The sequence below is a fragment of the Squalius cephalus genome, assembly GCF_949319135.1.
Source record: "Squalius cephalus genome assembly, chromosome: 12".
Taxonomy (NCBI): domain Eukaryota; kingdom Metazoa; phylum Chordata; class Actinopteri; order Cypriniformes; family Leuciscidae; genus Squalius; species Squalius cephalus.
In genome coordinates, this window is record NC_137133.1 from 27,209,705 (window position 1) to 27,227,821 (window position 18,117).

Here is an 18,117-nt window from a genome sequence, read left to right on the forward strand (position 1 = left end):
TTATTCCATCCAAAAAAAGAAAGAAAAAAAGAATAGTTTAAAACTCAGAAATCGCATGACTAATGAGCAACACAGGCTTCACTTTGTTCCTTATTCTGTTTGTAGTTGATTTAATTTCGTGCCTCATGCAGGCTTCTGTTAGGTCCTCACGTCTTGATTTCTGCACCAGGTTCACGTCTGTTCATTCCACAAATGGGGAAACTCACTGAATTGGATAATTTGTTAAAAGGTTTACAATAAATTGGTTTTGCAGTATCATTTCAGTAGTAAGGATGGAAACCTGCATTTCCGTAACCTCTTACACATTTATACGAGCTCATTCTCATCTCAGTGGTTTCTTTTTTTTTTCTTAGGATATGCTTTTTAATAATTTGTACAGTTTTGCATGTCATAAATGTCCATTCCATATGTTTCATGGTTGTATTGTTTCTAACTCACTTGAAAAAGGTGGATATCACTTCAAGCAATGAGGAATCGTTTTGCACAGATGTATTTAAGGTGAAAGGTCAATCAAAGACTGGATAAACTGGCCACTATGCATATATGGAGACGTTACTATATTAACCTGACGCTGATGTATTCAATAAACGGAGGGAAATGACACACATGGATAAGAACGTGTTAAGACTGGTGATGTTTTATTTTGTACGTATGCACATAAAACATGTTTATAAAAAAAAAAGCTTTTCACAGTTTTCGGTAAATGACGCGAAAATGACTCGACTAATTATCAGTGCTAAAACTCAGAGAAGAGCTTGGTTGTAAAGTATATGCCCAATTTCCAATCGAAAAAATCCTACTATCTATTCTAAAATGACTGATGTAAAACTCTTTTTTTCTTCTTTAAATTCAGCTCTTCACACTTAAAGGGATATTTCACACAAAAATGAAAATGTTGTCAGTTTCCTCAGCTAAAGGAAACATGAGAAGTAATGACCCCCACACACACACACACTCAAAAATTCCCCTCCCACAAATATAAGACGACTTGCATTGTAATGCACTTGGGTCGTTTATGTTTTTTATGGGGCTTTTTGTTATTTTTGGAGTTTTACAACCACTGGTCACTATTTACTATCACTGTATGGAAAAGAGAAGCTTGGACGTTCTGCTTTACTTTTCTTTTTGTCTTTCACAGGAAAATAAAGTCAAAAGGGTGAATAAAATGACAACAGAATTTTCATTTTTGGGTGAACTGTCCTTTGAAATTCGACCCAAATGTGCAGGATTTCAGCATCCATCACTAGTTCTGTTCTACAAAAAGGTCAAAAGTGCAACAAACAATGGGAAGAAACATTCAAAACTGCATCTGTAGTGAAACAAATCCGAATGCTCAAATCATGGGAGTATAAAACAGCAAGCGCCTCAACTCATCACAGAATGATGTATCAAAAGCCCTTACGTTTGACCCTGTTTATGTAGGAACCGAGAGGTTCCACACAGATATTACTTGAGAAAAGCTAACAGAACATGCATACACTACCGTTCAGTTTGGTCTGTAAGGTTTTCTAATGATTTTGAAAGAAGTCTCTAATTCTCACCAAGACTGCTTTTATTTGATCAAAAATACAGTAAATAGAAATGTTGAGATTATATTTTAAAACGTAATTTATTCTTCAAATTATTCTGAATTTTTGATCCTTCAGATGATGCTTCGGAAATCATTCTAATATGCTGATTTGATTCTAAAGAAACCTTTTCAGGATTCTTTGATGCGTAGAAAGTTCAAAAGAACCGCATTTATTTGAAATGGAAATCTTTTGTAACATTATAAATGTATTTACTGTCTCTTTTGATCAATTTAATGCATCTGTGCTGAATAAAAGCTTTAATTTCTTTAAGAATAAAACAAAAAAAACGTACTGACCGCAAACTTTTTAACGGTAGTGTATGTCATTTTTGCACAGTTTTGCACAATTTCAAGTGTTTGGCATCCTGATCATCTGATCTTATTTAATAGTTCATTTCATCCATGTAGCTCAACTAGCAGCGCAAGGCGCTAACAACGGCAAGGTTGTGGGTTCAATTCCCAGGGAACGCACATAGTCGCACTTTGTAGTTTGAATGCACTCATATTTGTGCGATCCATCGTGAGGAGTTTTCACCACAAGAGTCCATGTTCTCTTTACTCGTTTGGTCGGCACGTGAAAGTTCAGGCCTTGGTCGCGTCCTCCTCTACGACGCGGTGAATGCCGTTGCCAGGGCTGCTTTGGATGGCCTGCGCAGTGATGCTGAGGTCCCGCACGCTGCTGTGCCGTGATTGGCTCTCCAGGCGCTGCAGGCTTCCGTGCCGTGATTGGCTGTCGAGGCGGTTGAGGGTGCAGTGCTGGAGCGGATCATTAAGGCGCAGGGTGCTTCCCTGAGGGACACGTTCCTCCACACCACGATAACTGCAAGCTGTGTACCTGAATATGGGAAACAGAATGAGATTCAGTGATGCTTCTTTGATCTGGAAGGCAGCTGTAGGTTTCGTCCAGCTGTGCCCAATGGGGGCTCTATTATCCTGGGACAATTGCTGAATTTAGTAGGTTTAGTAGAAGTAGAAAATTCACTCCATCTATTTGTATAGGTCCTATTTTGAATGATTCATCCATGATATTTTGAAATAAGTCTCTTATGCTCACCAAGGCAACATTTATTTGATCAAAAACAGTAATAATTGTGAAATATTATTCAAATTTAAAATGACTATCTTCTATTTTAATATATTTAAAAATGTAATTCATTCCTGTGATGGCAAAGCTAGATTTTCAGCATCATTCCTCCAGTCTTTAGTGTCACATGATCCTTAAGAAAATATTCTAATATGCTGATTTGCTGCTCAAGAAACATTTCTTCTTATTATTAAAGTCAAAAACATTTCACCATTAACAATAATAATAACTATTATTAGCACCAATAATTGAAAAGCAAATCAGCATATCGGAATGATTTCTGGAGGATCATGTGACACTGAAGACTGGAGTAATGAAGCTGAAAATTCAGCTTTATCATCACAGGAATAAAATATGTTTTAAAATATATGAAAATAGAAGATAGTCCTTTTAAATTGTAATAATATTTCACAATATTACTGTTTTTAGTGTATCTTTGATCAAATAAATGCAGCCTTGGTGAGCATTTCTTTCAAAAACTAAAACCACAGAATTATTAAAAACTTTTGACCAGTAGTGTTTCATTTAAAAAAAAAAAGATCTTGTAATGTTTAATCAAAATATCACAACTCGATCTTCAGATGAAAATGGTGATGTATGCCGGATTTCTCCAATCATTACACTCCGCTCCTCCACAATCGACTGCAAGCTTGCATTCATTTTTGAGTGAAGCGCCCCCATCCCAAAATACAATCAGCAACTGATGCCTCAACCAACTCTCCGCCCTGATTTTTATTCATTTTTCTCGATAATCAGTTCCACTCAGATATACATCATAATGCAGAAGAAAAGATCTGTCGCTACCTTTGTTTCTTTGTGACTTTAATATTGGATATCTAGTATAGTACAGCTCATTATTTGTATATTTGTGTTTCTATGCATTACTCATTTCTTGCAAGTCTTTTTATTAAACAGTGACTAATTGGAATTCAACAGATTCGCAAAATGTGATAAAAAGTCCTCAGATTCATGATGATTTGAGTGTGAATGATCACCTTCCGTCTCGTGAGCGGTGCAGGCTGCCGTGGAAGCTGCTGGCGCGGCTGGTGCTGGCGCTGGGCGGCTCGTCCAGCATGGCCAGGTGTGTGGAGGAGGCGTGAGTGGAGGTGCCCTGCGTGGACGTGCCTCTAGACTTCCTCACCACTGGAGTGTTGGCGTCCCGGAGGAGGAGCTGGGTGAAGTCGGGCTCCTGCAGAACCTGCCTGCTCTCGTGCACTGCTTTGCTGAGGGGGGGGGCGCCAAAGAGGGGAGCGAGTGACAGAGGAGTGAAGGAAGAGAGAGGGGGAAGGCGGAGGGGAAATGAATGAGGGAGGGGGGGGGAGTGGGACAAGGGGAGGGTGAGGAGGTTAATGCCCTGATATAAGGGACAGGGGTGTGTAGAGAGCAAGCCTTAACACTAACCCCTATGAGACATTACACACTTACTGAACTACTTCCTGTCCTTCATTAAACATCCGTATTGCATACACAAATGGAAGAAATTTATCAAATTGTATACTGACTGAATTACTTCCTGTGGCTGTAATTTGTCTTCCATTGACTTTACATTGAAGCATATAACAGATGTACAATATATCTGTAACATTTCTGTTATTGGATGATACTAGAGATTTTGGATACTCAATTGTTCATGCTCATTTCCTCTATTTTTTTATTTAGATTATCTTTAGCAAATCATTTTTCATACTGTACAATATAATGTTACGATTCCTACATTTATATAATAGAATAATATGTACTGCCGTTCAAAAGTCTTATACCAAGGCTGCATTTATTTGATCAAAAATATTGTGAAATATTATTACAATTTTAAATATTGTAATTTTAAATTACAATAAATATTGTAATTCTATATTATAATTTTTCTATTTGAATATGTAATTAAAATGTGAATGTATAAATAAATCAAAAATAATAATAATCTTGTTATGATAAAGCTGAATTGTCAGCATCATTCCTCCAGATCTCAGCATGATCCTTCAGAAATTATTCTAATATGCTGATTTGCTGCTCAATAAACATTTCTTATTATTCTCAATCTTGTATACAGTTAATATTTTTGTGGGAACCATAACATGTTTTGTTCAGGAACCTTTGATGAATAGAAAGTAAAAAAAAAAACAGCATTATTTTGAAATAGAAATCTTTTTTAACATTATGAAATGTCTTTACTGTCACTTTTGATCAATTTAATGCATTCCAAAAGAAAAAAATCTTTCTGACCAAACATTTGAACGGTAGTGTATTTAGACTAAATAAATAAATCCATAAACAAATTACAGCTCTACTTTTAAAATGATTTTTGTTAGGCCATTATCAGTTTGTGTTTCTTGGAAATCAAACCCATGACCTTTAGCTCACACAAAATATGTGCATTCCACTATAGGCCTAAACAATAATGTTAGAAATCTGCCAAGCATTTCATGAGACTCACTCTTTCTTGCGATGCCCGTTGAAGAAACTGGCCCACTCGAAGCAGGTCTTTTTACTGCCGACCCAAAACACGGAGGGGATGCCCACCACCAGCATCATCAGGTACTTGATGAGGAACAAGGCGATGTCCGGCCTGCTTGTCTGTTCCACCTGTGAAGATTCATTTTCACACATTTGCTTAGTATGCAACATAAGAACAGAAGAGATTTGATTTGTGATCAGAACATTCTTCCCTTGCGGATCTCGGTGTTTGCTCATAACCTCATGCAGTGTGTGCGCGAGTGTATTTCTGGATGTCGGTTTAGCCCTGGGTTGTGCGTGTGCGATTGTGTGGATGGGAAGTGCTTTATCTCAGCTCACTGCGCAATTGCCAAAGGCATAAACACAACTACAGCCAACACAAATGTCTGTCCTCCTCTTTATCTAATACACACATACTCTCTCTCTTTGTGCTCTGGATGGAGCATTTTTTTCTGCTCTGCTTTACATTCATATACATTACGGTTACATATTTTATTTAGATCTCATTTAAAGCCATAGGAAAACACCTAAGCCATACTTAAAAATTAATTTCATTGCATAACAAATATCTTAAAAAATGATTCTAGATCTAGACATTTCACTATTTTGACTAAATGTAACAATACTTTTGTCTTTATTTTGAACAATATTTTTTATAGTTTAATCAAATGAAACCTAACAAATGTTGTTTGCTTATATAGCGGCTTGTGCTTTCTTTCTTTCTTTCTTTAAAATATCTCATCTGGTTTGGTATTTTGTTATATAATGCAAGATAATTCTAAGATTTATACATTTTTAGTGTGTCCAAATACTTTGTGTGGCCACTATATGATGACATCACTGCAGTGCAACTAGAGATCTGCTATTTATAGCAATACACTTCATAGCACTTCATGAAGTACTGTTACAGATATAACATGACACATGACAGTCCTTTTCTCTTTCTCTCTCATTAAAAACAATCCCACATCGCATGCTGCCTCAGGCATACACACACACACACACGGATAAACATTATTACTGAGATTTTGGTGAAGCTGAAACTTTCCATGACAATCTTTTGGTTTTCAGTTCTGCTTCAGTTGGTTTGCATCATGTTAGACATGAGATATATTCAGTGCAGCTGTGGCTGTATGATCAACTGAGATATGCAGCTGTAAATGTCTGATGAACCCAGTGTCAAAAGCTATTATGAGGGCATTTTTTCTAGAGATATAAAGAAAAGACTGTGTCATATTTTTATGTAAATACTTCCATTTAAATTCAATTGAAATTTACAGATGAATTTTATCTCTTGATGTGTGCTTCATTTAAGGCCAGAAATGAGTGGAAGTGACCACTTAGTCACAACAGTCTATATTTTACAGACTAAAACAGTTGGCAGGAGCCGCCTGTGTGTGGAGGCCTTCAATTATTCACAACAAGCACAGCAGTACAAATTCACTTGAGGTCAATTTTTAATAAGCTTGTTTTTTCCAAGTAATTCTGTTCAAAGTTCACATAAAAATAATTATATACAGAATAAATGCATATTCAACCCTTTAAGACTTTTAACTTGCATTAACTTGCTTTTAACTATATATACAGTACAGTTAAAACATCTGGGGTCAGTGCAATTTTAGTTTTTAAAGAAATAAATCGTTTTTTTTAAACAAGGACAAATTCAATTGATCAAAATTGACAGTAAAGGCCTTTACTTTGTTACAAAAAAAGTATATTTCAAATAAATCCGGTTCTTTTGAGCTTTTCATTCATCAAAGAATCCTGAAAAAAAGCCTTACAGTTGCCACAAATTTTTTTTTTTTCAAGATTGATAATCATTTTTTTTGGAGCACTAAATCAGCATATTAGAATGATTTCTGAAGGATCATGTGACACTGAAGGCTGGAGTAATGGCTGCTAAAAATTTAGCTTTATCATCACAGGAATACATTCCATTTTAAAATGTATTGAAATAGAAAACAGTTATTTTAAATTGTAATAATATTTCACAATATTACTGTTTTTACTGTATTTTTGTTTAAATAAATGCAGCCTTGAAGACGGTAACGCAAGTGATTGTTACCTGAAAGGGGCAGGGGATGTGGTACTCTCTGCAGCGCTCCTGTACCCAGGTGGTCTCCCACACGGATCTGTGGCTCTGCTCGTACAGATAGCATCCAATGACAGTCAGCAGTGGCACCAGATACAGGACAGAAAACACGGCGATCCGGATCATGAACTTCACCAGTTTGTCCTGGTTCTCCTTCTCTAGGGGGATTTCCATTCGGACCCTATTTAGCGCCGCGACACCGGCTAACAGCAGCACCACACCTACGACCACATCCAGTGCGAGAGGCACCAAGAGGAACCAGCGCAAGGCCATGAGGTCGTAGAGCCCAACGAAACAAACGCCGCTCATGCTGTCACCCTCGATTTTGTTCATGGCCATGAGGGTGATGGTGAGGGCTCCCGGGACGCCCCAGGCCACCGCGTGGAACAGCAAAGCCTTCTTCTCGATGGCCTCACTTCCCCATTTGGGAACAGCCGCCAGGAACCAGGTGATGGTGAGAATGACCCACCAAACGCTTCCTGCCATGGTGAAGAAGTAGAGTGTCATGAAGAGCAGCGTGCAGGCCTTGTTGTGGGAGCCCTGGGTGACGGTGGAGGCGCGGAAACGCCCCGGGCTCGCTGAGTTGCACGACACGCGCTCCTCCAGCAGGAAGCCCAGAAAGAAGACCAGGGACACCATCATGTAGCAGACCGCGTAGAAGATGATGGGCCGTTCGGGGTAGCGGAAGCGCCCGACATCAATGAGAAAGGTCAGGAAGGTGAAGAGTGTCGCCGACAGGCACACAATGGAAATGACGCCGATGAAATAGCGTGCGAAAATGAGCTCATCTTTGCGGAAGTACATGTTGGGGCAGGGAGGTGAGCAGTCGCGGACACCCATGAATGAGTAGCCCATGTCAGGCTCGATCTTCAGCTCTCGTGGGCACCAGAAGCCATAGTCCCGCTGAACCGGCGAGGGAGATTCCTCCGTGCCGTCACTGCGCGGGAGCAGGTCTATCGCTCTGGGGTAAGACTCGTCACATTCTGGAAACCTAAGAGACAAGAGTGTCATTTCAGAATATGATCTCATTTCATAAAGATGTCTTAATAAAAGTGATCCTGTACCTGCTACACTCCATCTCATCCGGCCAGCTGACCCCAAACATGTCCATGAGCTTGTAGCAATCGCTCTTGGCACGCTGGCACAGGTGCCGACATGGCAGGGTCACACGGCCGTACTCTGTGCACACGGGTGCGTAAAGGGCACACAGGAATGGGCGTATTTCAGTAGAGCACTCCAAGTTCACCATAGGATGAAAGGGCTGTATGGACAGACAAGAAAAATATGGAAAGTTAATAATAATATTAATAGTAGGGCTGTCAAACGATTAATCGCGATTAATCGCATCCAAAATAAAAGTTTGTGTTTACATAATATATGTGTGTGTATGGAGTATAATTATTTTCTATATATAAATACACACACATGCATATATATTTAAGAAAAATGTGTTATTTATATATAAAATATTTATATATAATATAAATTATATATAATATAAATATATATACACAGTATATACATGCAAATATTTCTTAAATATATACATGCATGTGTGTGTATTTATATATAGAAAATAATTATACACCGTACACACACATATATTATGTAAAAACAAACTTTTATTTTGGATGCGATTAATCGCGATTAATCGTTTGACAGCCCTAATTAATAGTAATTTTTTATTTTATTTTAAATATTTATAATTAAATTAAAAAAAAACTCTAATTTTGGGTTTCATGGTTTCTTGATAAAACAATTGTTTTTTATCCTGCTTGACCCATGTCCAATATGTTAAATAGGGTGACCAAACGTCCCAATAAAATTCAAAATAAAAGCCAAGCACTGACAGTTGCAATACTGCTTGTCTTGATACATAGTCTTAACCGTAGTTTTAATGCTAAAAATAAACATTGAACAAATACATACTGGTATTTTATTGGCCTCCATCTAATAACTGCTAAAAACAAACCTAATTACTTAACTACTGTAACTAACAAAGCATTTCCAGTCATCTTGAAATCATTTGGAGAATCTTAACCACTCAACAGCACAATATCCACCAGGCCACGTCTATGACCCACATGAACAGTCACTTAGTCACCCTTATGTTAAATGAGAATAAAATTTGATCTGTAGTTCTAGCACAGTAACGTACTTCCCTCATCTCTCTGAGGAGGCCTTTGTTTGGGGCGGGGAGACATGCTGTTTATTGCTGAGGCCCACTTACACCATGAGGCATTCTGGGAGTAGTACCAGCTTCGGGGCCGGACATAAATATGCAAATCCCACAGGGGAGAAGGAGAAAGACTCCACCCAGGACCAGACAGAGAGACAATAATGCCTCCACCCCTGCAGAGTAAGGGCTTTTGTGATGGAAGGGTGGGGGTTCTGACACCCCTTGTGTTGAAAAAAAGGACCAAAACTTACAATCATTCACAGCCAACATGAACAGACTTTACATTTACAGTGCTATACATTTCATTCTTCTGCAATTACTAATGGTAAGAAGAAATACATAATTTCAATACAAAAAGATGCATTTAAAAAACAATTAATTACTATATAAAAAAATAATAATATTGCTATTAGGAGTTGGTTATTAAAAACCCTATAATAATGTACATAATTATTATAAATAACTATCTGTAAATGAGTTATAACCTAACTCCTAGTGTTTGTTTAAAAAAAATGATTTACATTATTATTATTTAAACATTTTTGGCTATTAAAAATGCTATTTGTTACAAATTACATGCCATGATGACTTTCATTATCTTTATAACCATTGATTTTTCACTTAATATGGAGAAAATCACCCAAGCTAACACTAACCATTATTCACTATTGCAAAAAAAAAAAAAAAAAAAACAGTCTATTGCAACAGTCCAACACCTTTATGATGTACTGAATGTATAACACATAGGCCTATCCATAATGAAAGCATTCAGTCACAGCCAGCACACTAGGCTACCACCCAAAATGTCTGTAAAAAGGGATTAGGATGGATATTATGCTTGCCCATTTTGACACAAAGCATCTAAATCCAGCAATCATTTCCACGCACCTAATCCATATTTAACGCAGCATATACCATTGAGATGTGCCACCAACATGACACGAGAAAGAGCCCGCGTAAAAAAAAAAAATGCTTGTTTTCATCACGTAGCTTGAACTTTGAAAATGAACTTTTGTGTATAAAGATCATTTAAATATTTTGTGGACAATAAGTAAAGCTGACATAAAATGTACCATTACTGGCATCTGCGGCTGTAATCGGGTACAAAAGGTTTTATGACGTGTCTTACACCATTCTGAGCTCAATTGAGTGGACATACTCTAGCTTTTAGGCAAGATAAAAATAAAGCAAGTGCTATTATTTGCTGATCTGGTGAAACACATTATCTCATCATTGCTGTCACTCCACATTACATGCAATGGTATGATCTGATGAACTCAAATGTGTGCATCTTGCCCACTGTTATCCTGAGGGCAAACATACACTTTTTACATATTAATGTCTATTCCAGTGCCTTTGTGTTTCTTAAGGGCCTTGCGGAAAGTTATTTAGGGATATGTACACACACACACAGAAAACAGAAGAGGCACAATGATTGTTGCTTCTTGTTTGGGCAGAGAGCATGTGATTCAAAGTATTATACATGATGGTTCATACAGATGACATGCTATATAAGCTGAATGGGAGATGTGGAGGAATGCCATATAACCAGAGATTTGAAACCATAATCCCCAGAAGCAACATGGTCAGGTCTTTTGTAAAATGGCTGGATCTGGATTTGGAGCATCACTATTGTCGGAAACACAGATTAGCAAGTTGACGTTCAATGCAGCTGCCGCATGTTTGGAGCTGCTGTGTGTTTTTACGGTTTGCCTCTAATGAAGGACTCATTTCCCATACACAAAAGAAATATATTTGAAATATATTTTCAGAGTATATTTTGGAATATATGCAAATATTTGAAATTGGCCCAATAAATATATTTCACACTTAATATCATATATTTTTGTTATATTTCAGAATATATTTCAATGTATTTTTTTCTGTATGGGTCCCCAAAAGTGTCAAAAATATATGTGGCATATATTCCAAATACATTGAAATATATTCTGAAATATAACAAAAATATATGATGTTAAGTGTGAAATATATTTATTGGGCCAATTTCAAATATTTGCATATAAATATACTCTGAATATATATTTCAAATATATTTCTTTTGTGTATGGGTTATACCTTCAATTCAAATGCATTTAATTTATACCCTCCTCAATTCAATTCAAATAGCTTTCTCTATTTTTGAAAGGGACTTTTTAAACCCTAAATTATTTTAGCACTCCAAGACACACTTGTGTAACAATTAGGGATACAGAATTTTTTTTTTAATTATTTTTATGTTAAAAATGGGCAATATTAAAACATATAAAAATAAATAAAAGGGAAATACACTAACAATAAAAGCAATCATTTTAAATGTTAAGCATGAATTAAAGTACTGCAATAATATTATAAAAACATTTGAAAAAAGTAAAAGATTAAGTGGTGATGACAATGACAATATCCCAGCAAGCAATAGCCGTCATTTCACCGTCTAGGTTAACTATAGACCCGATATAGTCCGGCTATGAGTAACACACTTCTAGACAAAATAACCTTGAATTTGGTTACATGTCGTTTTTGCCAAAATAACTTGCGATATGTATGATATTCCATCATGTAAGCAAAGTAAACCGTGATTACAAGGTGTTTGATTTCATTTCTTCACTCATTTCATTTCTTTGTTATCTAATTGATGACTGGTCTATTTTTGGCAATGGTTTAGACGTCTATTAAATAGCCCAAGCTTTGCCTGGTTTTAGCCTAGACGTCTGGGCTGTGTTTGGACGGCTATTAGACGTCTTTTAAATGCAAAATTGCTAGCTGGGTAAATAAAATAAGAAATCTGAAATACTGGCTGATATAGTGTGTCTTTCACTGCCTTACTCTTAGATCTGAGCTGAAGAAAGAAAATGGAAAAACAAGAAGGCAAACAGAAGAAATCTAGAAGTCACCTAACCTGACCATTTTTTAAATGTGTCCATTCACGAGTAAATACACTTGTTCCTCCCTCTACCCATAAATCCAGAGTGCATATGCCTTTCTCTGTGAACCTCCACTTGCTCATCGATAAGGAAGATTAGGTCTCGTCCTCATAGCGAGATTTCAAGATATATTCTTAATACCACATTACCAATTACATTATTCCCTTCGGACTGGTTTTCCCTTTTCTACCGGTCACTATTTAAGGCAGTGAATTCAACAGCACTACCATGGTAACCAGCGATGCATAAACGGCCGGTTTAAGGGAGGGGTGTAATGGAGAGAGGTCAGAGTGCGAGTGACGACCACCTCCTGAGAGAGAAAGCCTGCTCTTTTGTTGAAATACAATTGGGATCCGTTTCCCCAGCAACCGCAGTACCTTGCGTGGGGGGAGGGATGAAGAGAAGAGAGGAGGGAGTGGAGAGAAACAGACAGAGAAAAGGGAAAAGAGGACAAAGACGGAGAGATATGGATGGGGAATAATGGTCAACCCTGCCATTCCAATAAAGATTGTCCTAATGCTTATGCATTAATAAATGTGCATAAAGGATACAGACTAACATATATTTTCCTCGTTTATAGAATGAACAATCATGTTGAACCCTTTACTATATGCAAAACAATATAATTGTACATATTGAACGCATGTTTTTGCTTCTGTCACCAGTCTAAGATATGACATCTCTGAGGAAAATATGAGTGATGTTCAGATAACTTCAAACTCCAAAGTCATCTCACCTCATAAATATCTATAAAAAATAAAGAATTTCCAAGCAATGTATAGCTGATATAATTTGGGTTTGAGTTGCCAGTTTGCATTACAACTGCAGGAAGCCTTTAATGATCACAACATGGTAAAAACAACACGAGGACAAGGTCAAGGTATCTTTGCATGTCTGACAAATGGGGGAGGAAGTTTATATTAACTAGATGTCAAACTATATCAATCACTGCTGCACCTGGAATGCTGAATATTATTAGTTTTACCAAGCATTTTCTTTGCACGATCAGTTCAAATCCTCCCTGAACCTTCCTGCTATTACTGCACACAACAACAACAATCCCAGAAACCATCCCTGTAGGCAACTGTCCCACTTCACAAATGAGGTTACCCAGAGTTCAGAGCAAGATGTTGCCACTGTCCTACAGTGGTTTTGAATCGGAAAGCAAGGACGATTAATCTGCTCCTTATGAAGCCAGAGAGAAATAGGCCTAATTGGTTGGCGGCTGATGAAATGAAAGATTTAGTCTGGTTTCCTTCAACTCGAGATTAGTTAATTAGCTATTATCATCACCTTCTAGTCATTGATGTCAGTTGTTTGTAAAAAAATGAGTAAAAGCTACTCTTTAACCAAATCCTGGATATTCAGAAGACTTAAAAGGGATCGTTCACCCAAAAATGTAAATTCTGTCATCATTTACTCAACCTCAAGTTGTTACAAACCTGTATTTCTTTCTTCTGCTGAACACAAAAGAAGATATTTTGAAGAATGTCGGTAACCAAACAGTTGATGGGCCCCATTGACTTCCATAGTAATTTTTTTCAAGTCAATGGGGCCCATCAACTGTTTGGTTACCAACATTCTTCAAAATATAGGCTATTTTTTTGTGTTCGGCAGCTCAACTCATACAGGTTTGGAAAAACTTGAGGTTGAGGAAATGATGACAGAATTTTCATTTTAGGGTGAACTATCCCATTCATTCCAGTGGGTTTTCTTTTTCTGTTAATTTTACGTCCTCAAATGCAGAAGTCATGCCAAAAACGTTCTGACCTAATAAGTTATTTCATTTTATGTTAATTTAAAGAACAAAATCCTTTCATTCTAGCAATCCAAACAAATAAAATATTTTCTGAAGTAATTATAAAATAACAATACAAAAAAAATCTTACAATATATTTCATATTTTTACATATATAAAATATATATATATATATATATATATATATATATATATATATATATATATATATATTTTACATAGTGCTTGATAATACATAAATATATTATGCACAGTGTTACATGTGAATTGTGATTATCATTCAAATGCTTTTTAATATAATCCTTTGTGCAACAGTGGGTTTAAAAAGTATCATCGCTTTCTGTGTGTGTTTGCACTGACTACAGTGCAAAAGGTTATATAACTCCACATTTCCACACAAATGTACATGAGGACGAGCAGATGGGTTGCCTCGGCTCAACTCCATCCAACCATTTTTCCTTATCTTTCTTCTTCTTTTTCATTTTCTGTCCCATCCTTCTGTTACACTGAGGAAGGACCGGAGTGAATAAGTTAAAACCTTGTGACTGAGGACAGCAGGTTTTAGATAACATTTACAGCGCTGTGTGTGTCCAACAGATACTCTGGCCACTGTAACAAGCTAATGCAGCTGTTCTCAGTTTGGCTCAGCTGAAAACTGCGGCCCGGTAAAGAGGATTAACCATCGGCTTGAATCAATCCAGGCGTTATGGCCGCAGATACAAAGATTATAGAGCAATCAAAATAAACAACACGTCCAAGCACCATTAACTGCCCATAACATCAACTAGCAAGCCGTTGTAAAGCAACCTTGTTATATAAATACTTATAAGATGCTTATTTTGCAACAGCCACATGCAAAAGAGGACTAGAAAAATTGTTTAAAACAGCACGATACTTCAGAAAAAAGACACAGCAAACAGCCCCGTAGGACAGATTAAAGATTAATTTCCCTTTAAACGTTTCTGTAATGTGATCTGAATTATCTGCAGGGCACAAGAGAGAACTGGGTCAAATCGAAAACGACAAATCTTTGGCGCTGTTAGAACATACGTTTTGAAGCAATGCACTTAAACATTCGCAGTTAGCATTCATTGTTTCGTGCAGGGAAAATAAAGATAAACAGCATATTAAAGAGATTCACGACAGCAAAGGGTTTCCCTGCATATTTTCATGAGTCAAAAAAGTTTAATTATTTCTCTGCTCTCACTATTTTCCTCACTATTCAGGAAAGATTTATATATGAATGCATACACGTATAAGCACAACCCACATCTATACGACTGCTGTTGAGGTCACACAGTTATTAGAGCATGATGATTCGAACTAGTCCAACACTCTCAGAAAAAAAGCTGTCACTGGGGCGGTACCCTTTCAAAAGGTACTGTTATGTTACCATTTAGGTACTAATCTACACCCTTTAGGGGTTTTCTGAGAGTGTAGTTTAATGTAGTGCAATTTGATGACATTGTTTAAACAGTCAGCCTGTGTCGTGTGGTTTACCTCCATGGCGAGAGCAGCGGTCTGCTGGTCATAGTGATTCAGAAGGTTTGGCATGAAAGTGGTATTGTAGGAAAGGCCCTGGCACATCCTTAATGTGATAGGCTCACAGGTAAACATGCTATGGCTGCCAGGAGCTTCCAAATTGATGGCCACACATACAGTCAGCATGGAGTATAGAACCCAAAGGAGATCCATGGCATGTCCGTCTGCGCTGGGACTGGCAAAGGGCGATTATATCAAGAAAATCTGAGCTCCGTCATTCCTTCGTTAATTATCTGTTGGTTGACACGAGACTGAAATCGCACGGATACGCTTCTCCATTTTGCTGTGACAGATCCATCATTTTTCAGTGCATGTCCATAATCCGGTGTGGGTATGACTGAGGTTGCCATGCATTTATCGGAGGGAAATTTTCATCTGTGTGAGAAAGAGCACCAAATGTCACATTTTGAAATGAACAGGCTAACATGAATTATTCATGAACGCGGTGACACTTTAGTCAAACATGAAAAATCTTCTGGAGATCTCTCAAGGCGTGGGAAATGATTTCAAAGTGAACAATGCATGATCAAAAGCACTGCCATATTATAGTGGCAGCAAATAAAAGATGCTTACCTAGGGGAAACTTCAATGTAACTATGTGTTCAGTGTAAATGAAATTAGAACATTATAACCTCAGGAACAATAGGATAGAACACAGAACACAGTATTATCCTGTTCAGAACTGAATTATGTTCCATGATCTATTTCAACTCTAAATGCAGCCATTAATAACAATAAATAAATAAAATAAAAAACTGTTTAAATAAAATTATTTTTTTATTGTAATATTATACAATTAACTGTAATGTAATAACTTTAAAACTGTTAAACTATTGTTGATGTAGTTTTAGGATATATATTGTGTAGTTATAAAAGAAGGGGAGATAGTTGATTTCAAAAGAAAATTGTCAACATAGAGCACAAAGTGATGCTCACAGGAATAGACACTGCGTCTAAACGGTTCACACACACAATGCTGAATTATTTTAATTATGTTCTCGATGCTGGTTTGTGTCTGACACCTCTAGTATACTAATTTAATTTCAATTTAATTCAACGCATTTAACGCTCATTGCAAACACACACACACAAAACCTTATAGGCTACCAGGAACCAAGATTTACTATCACAAGTGACCTGTGCTAAAAATGATTTTATGATTTTTTTTCCTTTAAAGAAACACAAACATTTTTAACATTATTGCTGTCGTTTTTTCATCAAAAATGAAAATAAAGGCGAACGACAGATAGCCCATTTCTTCAATAACCTTATCCACTGGGAATCGTGTTGCAGCTTCGCTATAATGAAACTCCCTTCAAAATGTGTCTGGTGTAACGTTACTCTTGAGGTGTATTATTCTTATTTTTTACTAAAACATGTTCCTGTGCCAAATTAATTTCGATTATGATAAAAAGTCCTTCTTACCTCTCGAGTTGAAACCATTCACGTGAGGGACCCCACTCCGCGTCTCTAACAATACGAGCCCTGTGTGTCTTTCTGCAGGTTTTTTCGGATTTATACGGGCGCGCGCATTTGTCGATGACGCGCGACGAATATCGCTCTCACTCAATATAAAAGCATATTAGAACTTACGTCACTGGATTGAGCATGAAAAATACACGTTCAGTAGGCAAAAAGAGAATGACTTGGGTTTATCCACGGATATCATCGTTGCAATGGCCTGGGGCTGTTGGGAGCGGGGAGCGTCTCCGCACTATAATGAAATGAAGTTGGCGCTGCTGATTTGTGGATGCCCGGAATGATGGGCGTGTGTTTGGTAGTGGGAAGTTCGATTCATTTTCGCGATTCGGTTCTTTCGAGCAATTCATGTAGAAGAATCGGTTCAGAACGTGTCATTGCGTCATTGTGTGATTACGTCGTCGCGTGGTCGCGGCGTGATATATTACGTTCTAAACGTTTGTTTATCTGCGTTTTTGGAGTAATAATAATGCTGATAGTACGTTCATGCATTTCAAATAGTTTGTTGCAGTCACGATTCTGCTAATAAAACATACATTAATTTCCAATCTACATTTTATTTGAATTTACATTAAACAATACTAAAATTAATTCAGTGTTTGTATATTTCAGTAAGTGCTGTTTATTAAAATCAACTCATAAACACACATCGTGTTGAGAAAGCTTTCATACTATATATGCTATAAAATATTCACATTTTATTTGTAACATTTTTTGCTATTTGGCTAATAATTTTTTTTCTTCCCATCAGCCAAATCATTTTTTCCCCCTCTTTTTTTTTAATCTAAGCAACATACATTCTGTACAAATGCAAGAATTACACATTATGCATACAATACAATACAAAAACAAAAAACAAACAAAACAAAAAAAAGTAAAGAAAGAAGCAACTATATAAAAAAGCAAAGAAAAAGAGTGAAAAAGGTGCCATGGGAGATAATAACATAAAGATCAGAATGAAGGTGCTTTCGGGTATAAAGATGACAAATATTTTTTTTGTTAATCTCACCGATTTTTAGTCTTGACAGCTTTCTTAT

The 18,117-nt window shown here is 36.9% G+C and overlaps 1 protein-coding gene across 3 annotated transcripts; it reads right to left on the reverse strand.

Moving 5' to 3' along the window:
- Positions 1-618: 618 nt before the first annotated feature.
- fzd3a (frizzled class receptor 3a) lies at positions 619-17,356 on the reverse strand (the record flags this gene model as incomplete). Of its 3 annotated transcripts, none has more annotated exons than XM_079889503.1 (7): positions 17,027-17,356; positions 15,560-15,976; positions 8,265-8,461; positions 7,174-8,191; positions 5,089-5,237; positions 3,650-3,877; positions 619-2,405 (listed from the first exon to the last, which is right to left on the reverse strand). In XM_079889503.1, the coding sequence occupies exons 2-7, from the start codon at positions 15,752-15,754 to the stop codon at positions 2,153-2,155; spliced, it is 2,040 nt and encodes a 679-aa protein (XP_079745629.1). In that variant the 5' UTR covers positions 15,755-15,976; positions 17,027-17,356. The 3 variants fall into 3 exon arrangements, with proteins under 3 accessions (XP_079745629.1, XP_079745630.1, XP_079745631.1); XM_079889504.1 differs by having other exon boundaries at positions 627-2,405; positions 17,195-17,320; XM_079889505.1 differs by lacking the exons at positions 619-2,405; positions 3,650-3,877 and having other exon boundaries at positions 5,085-5,237; positions 17,027-17,353.
- Positions 17,357-18,117: the final 761 nt, after the last annotated feature.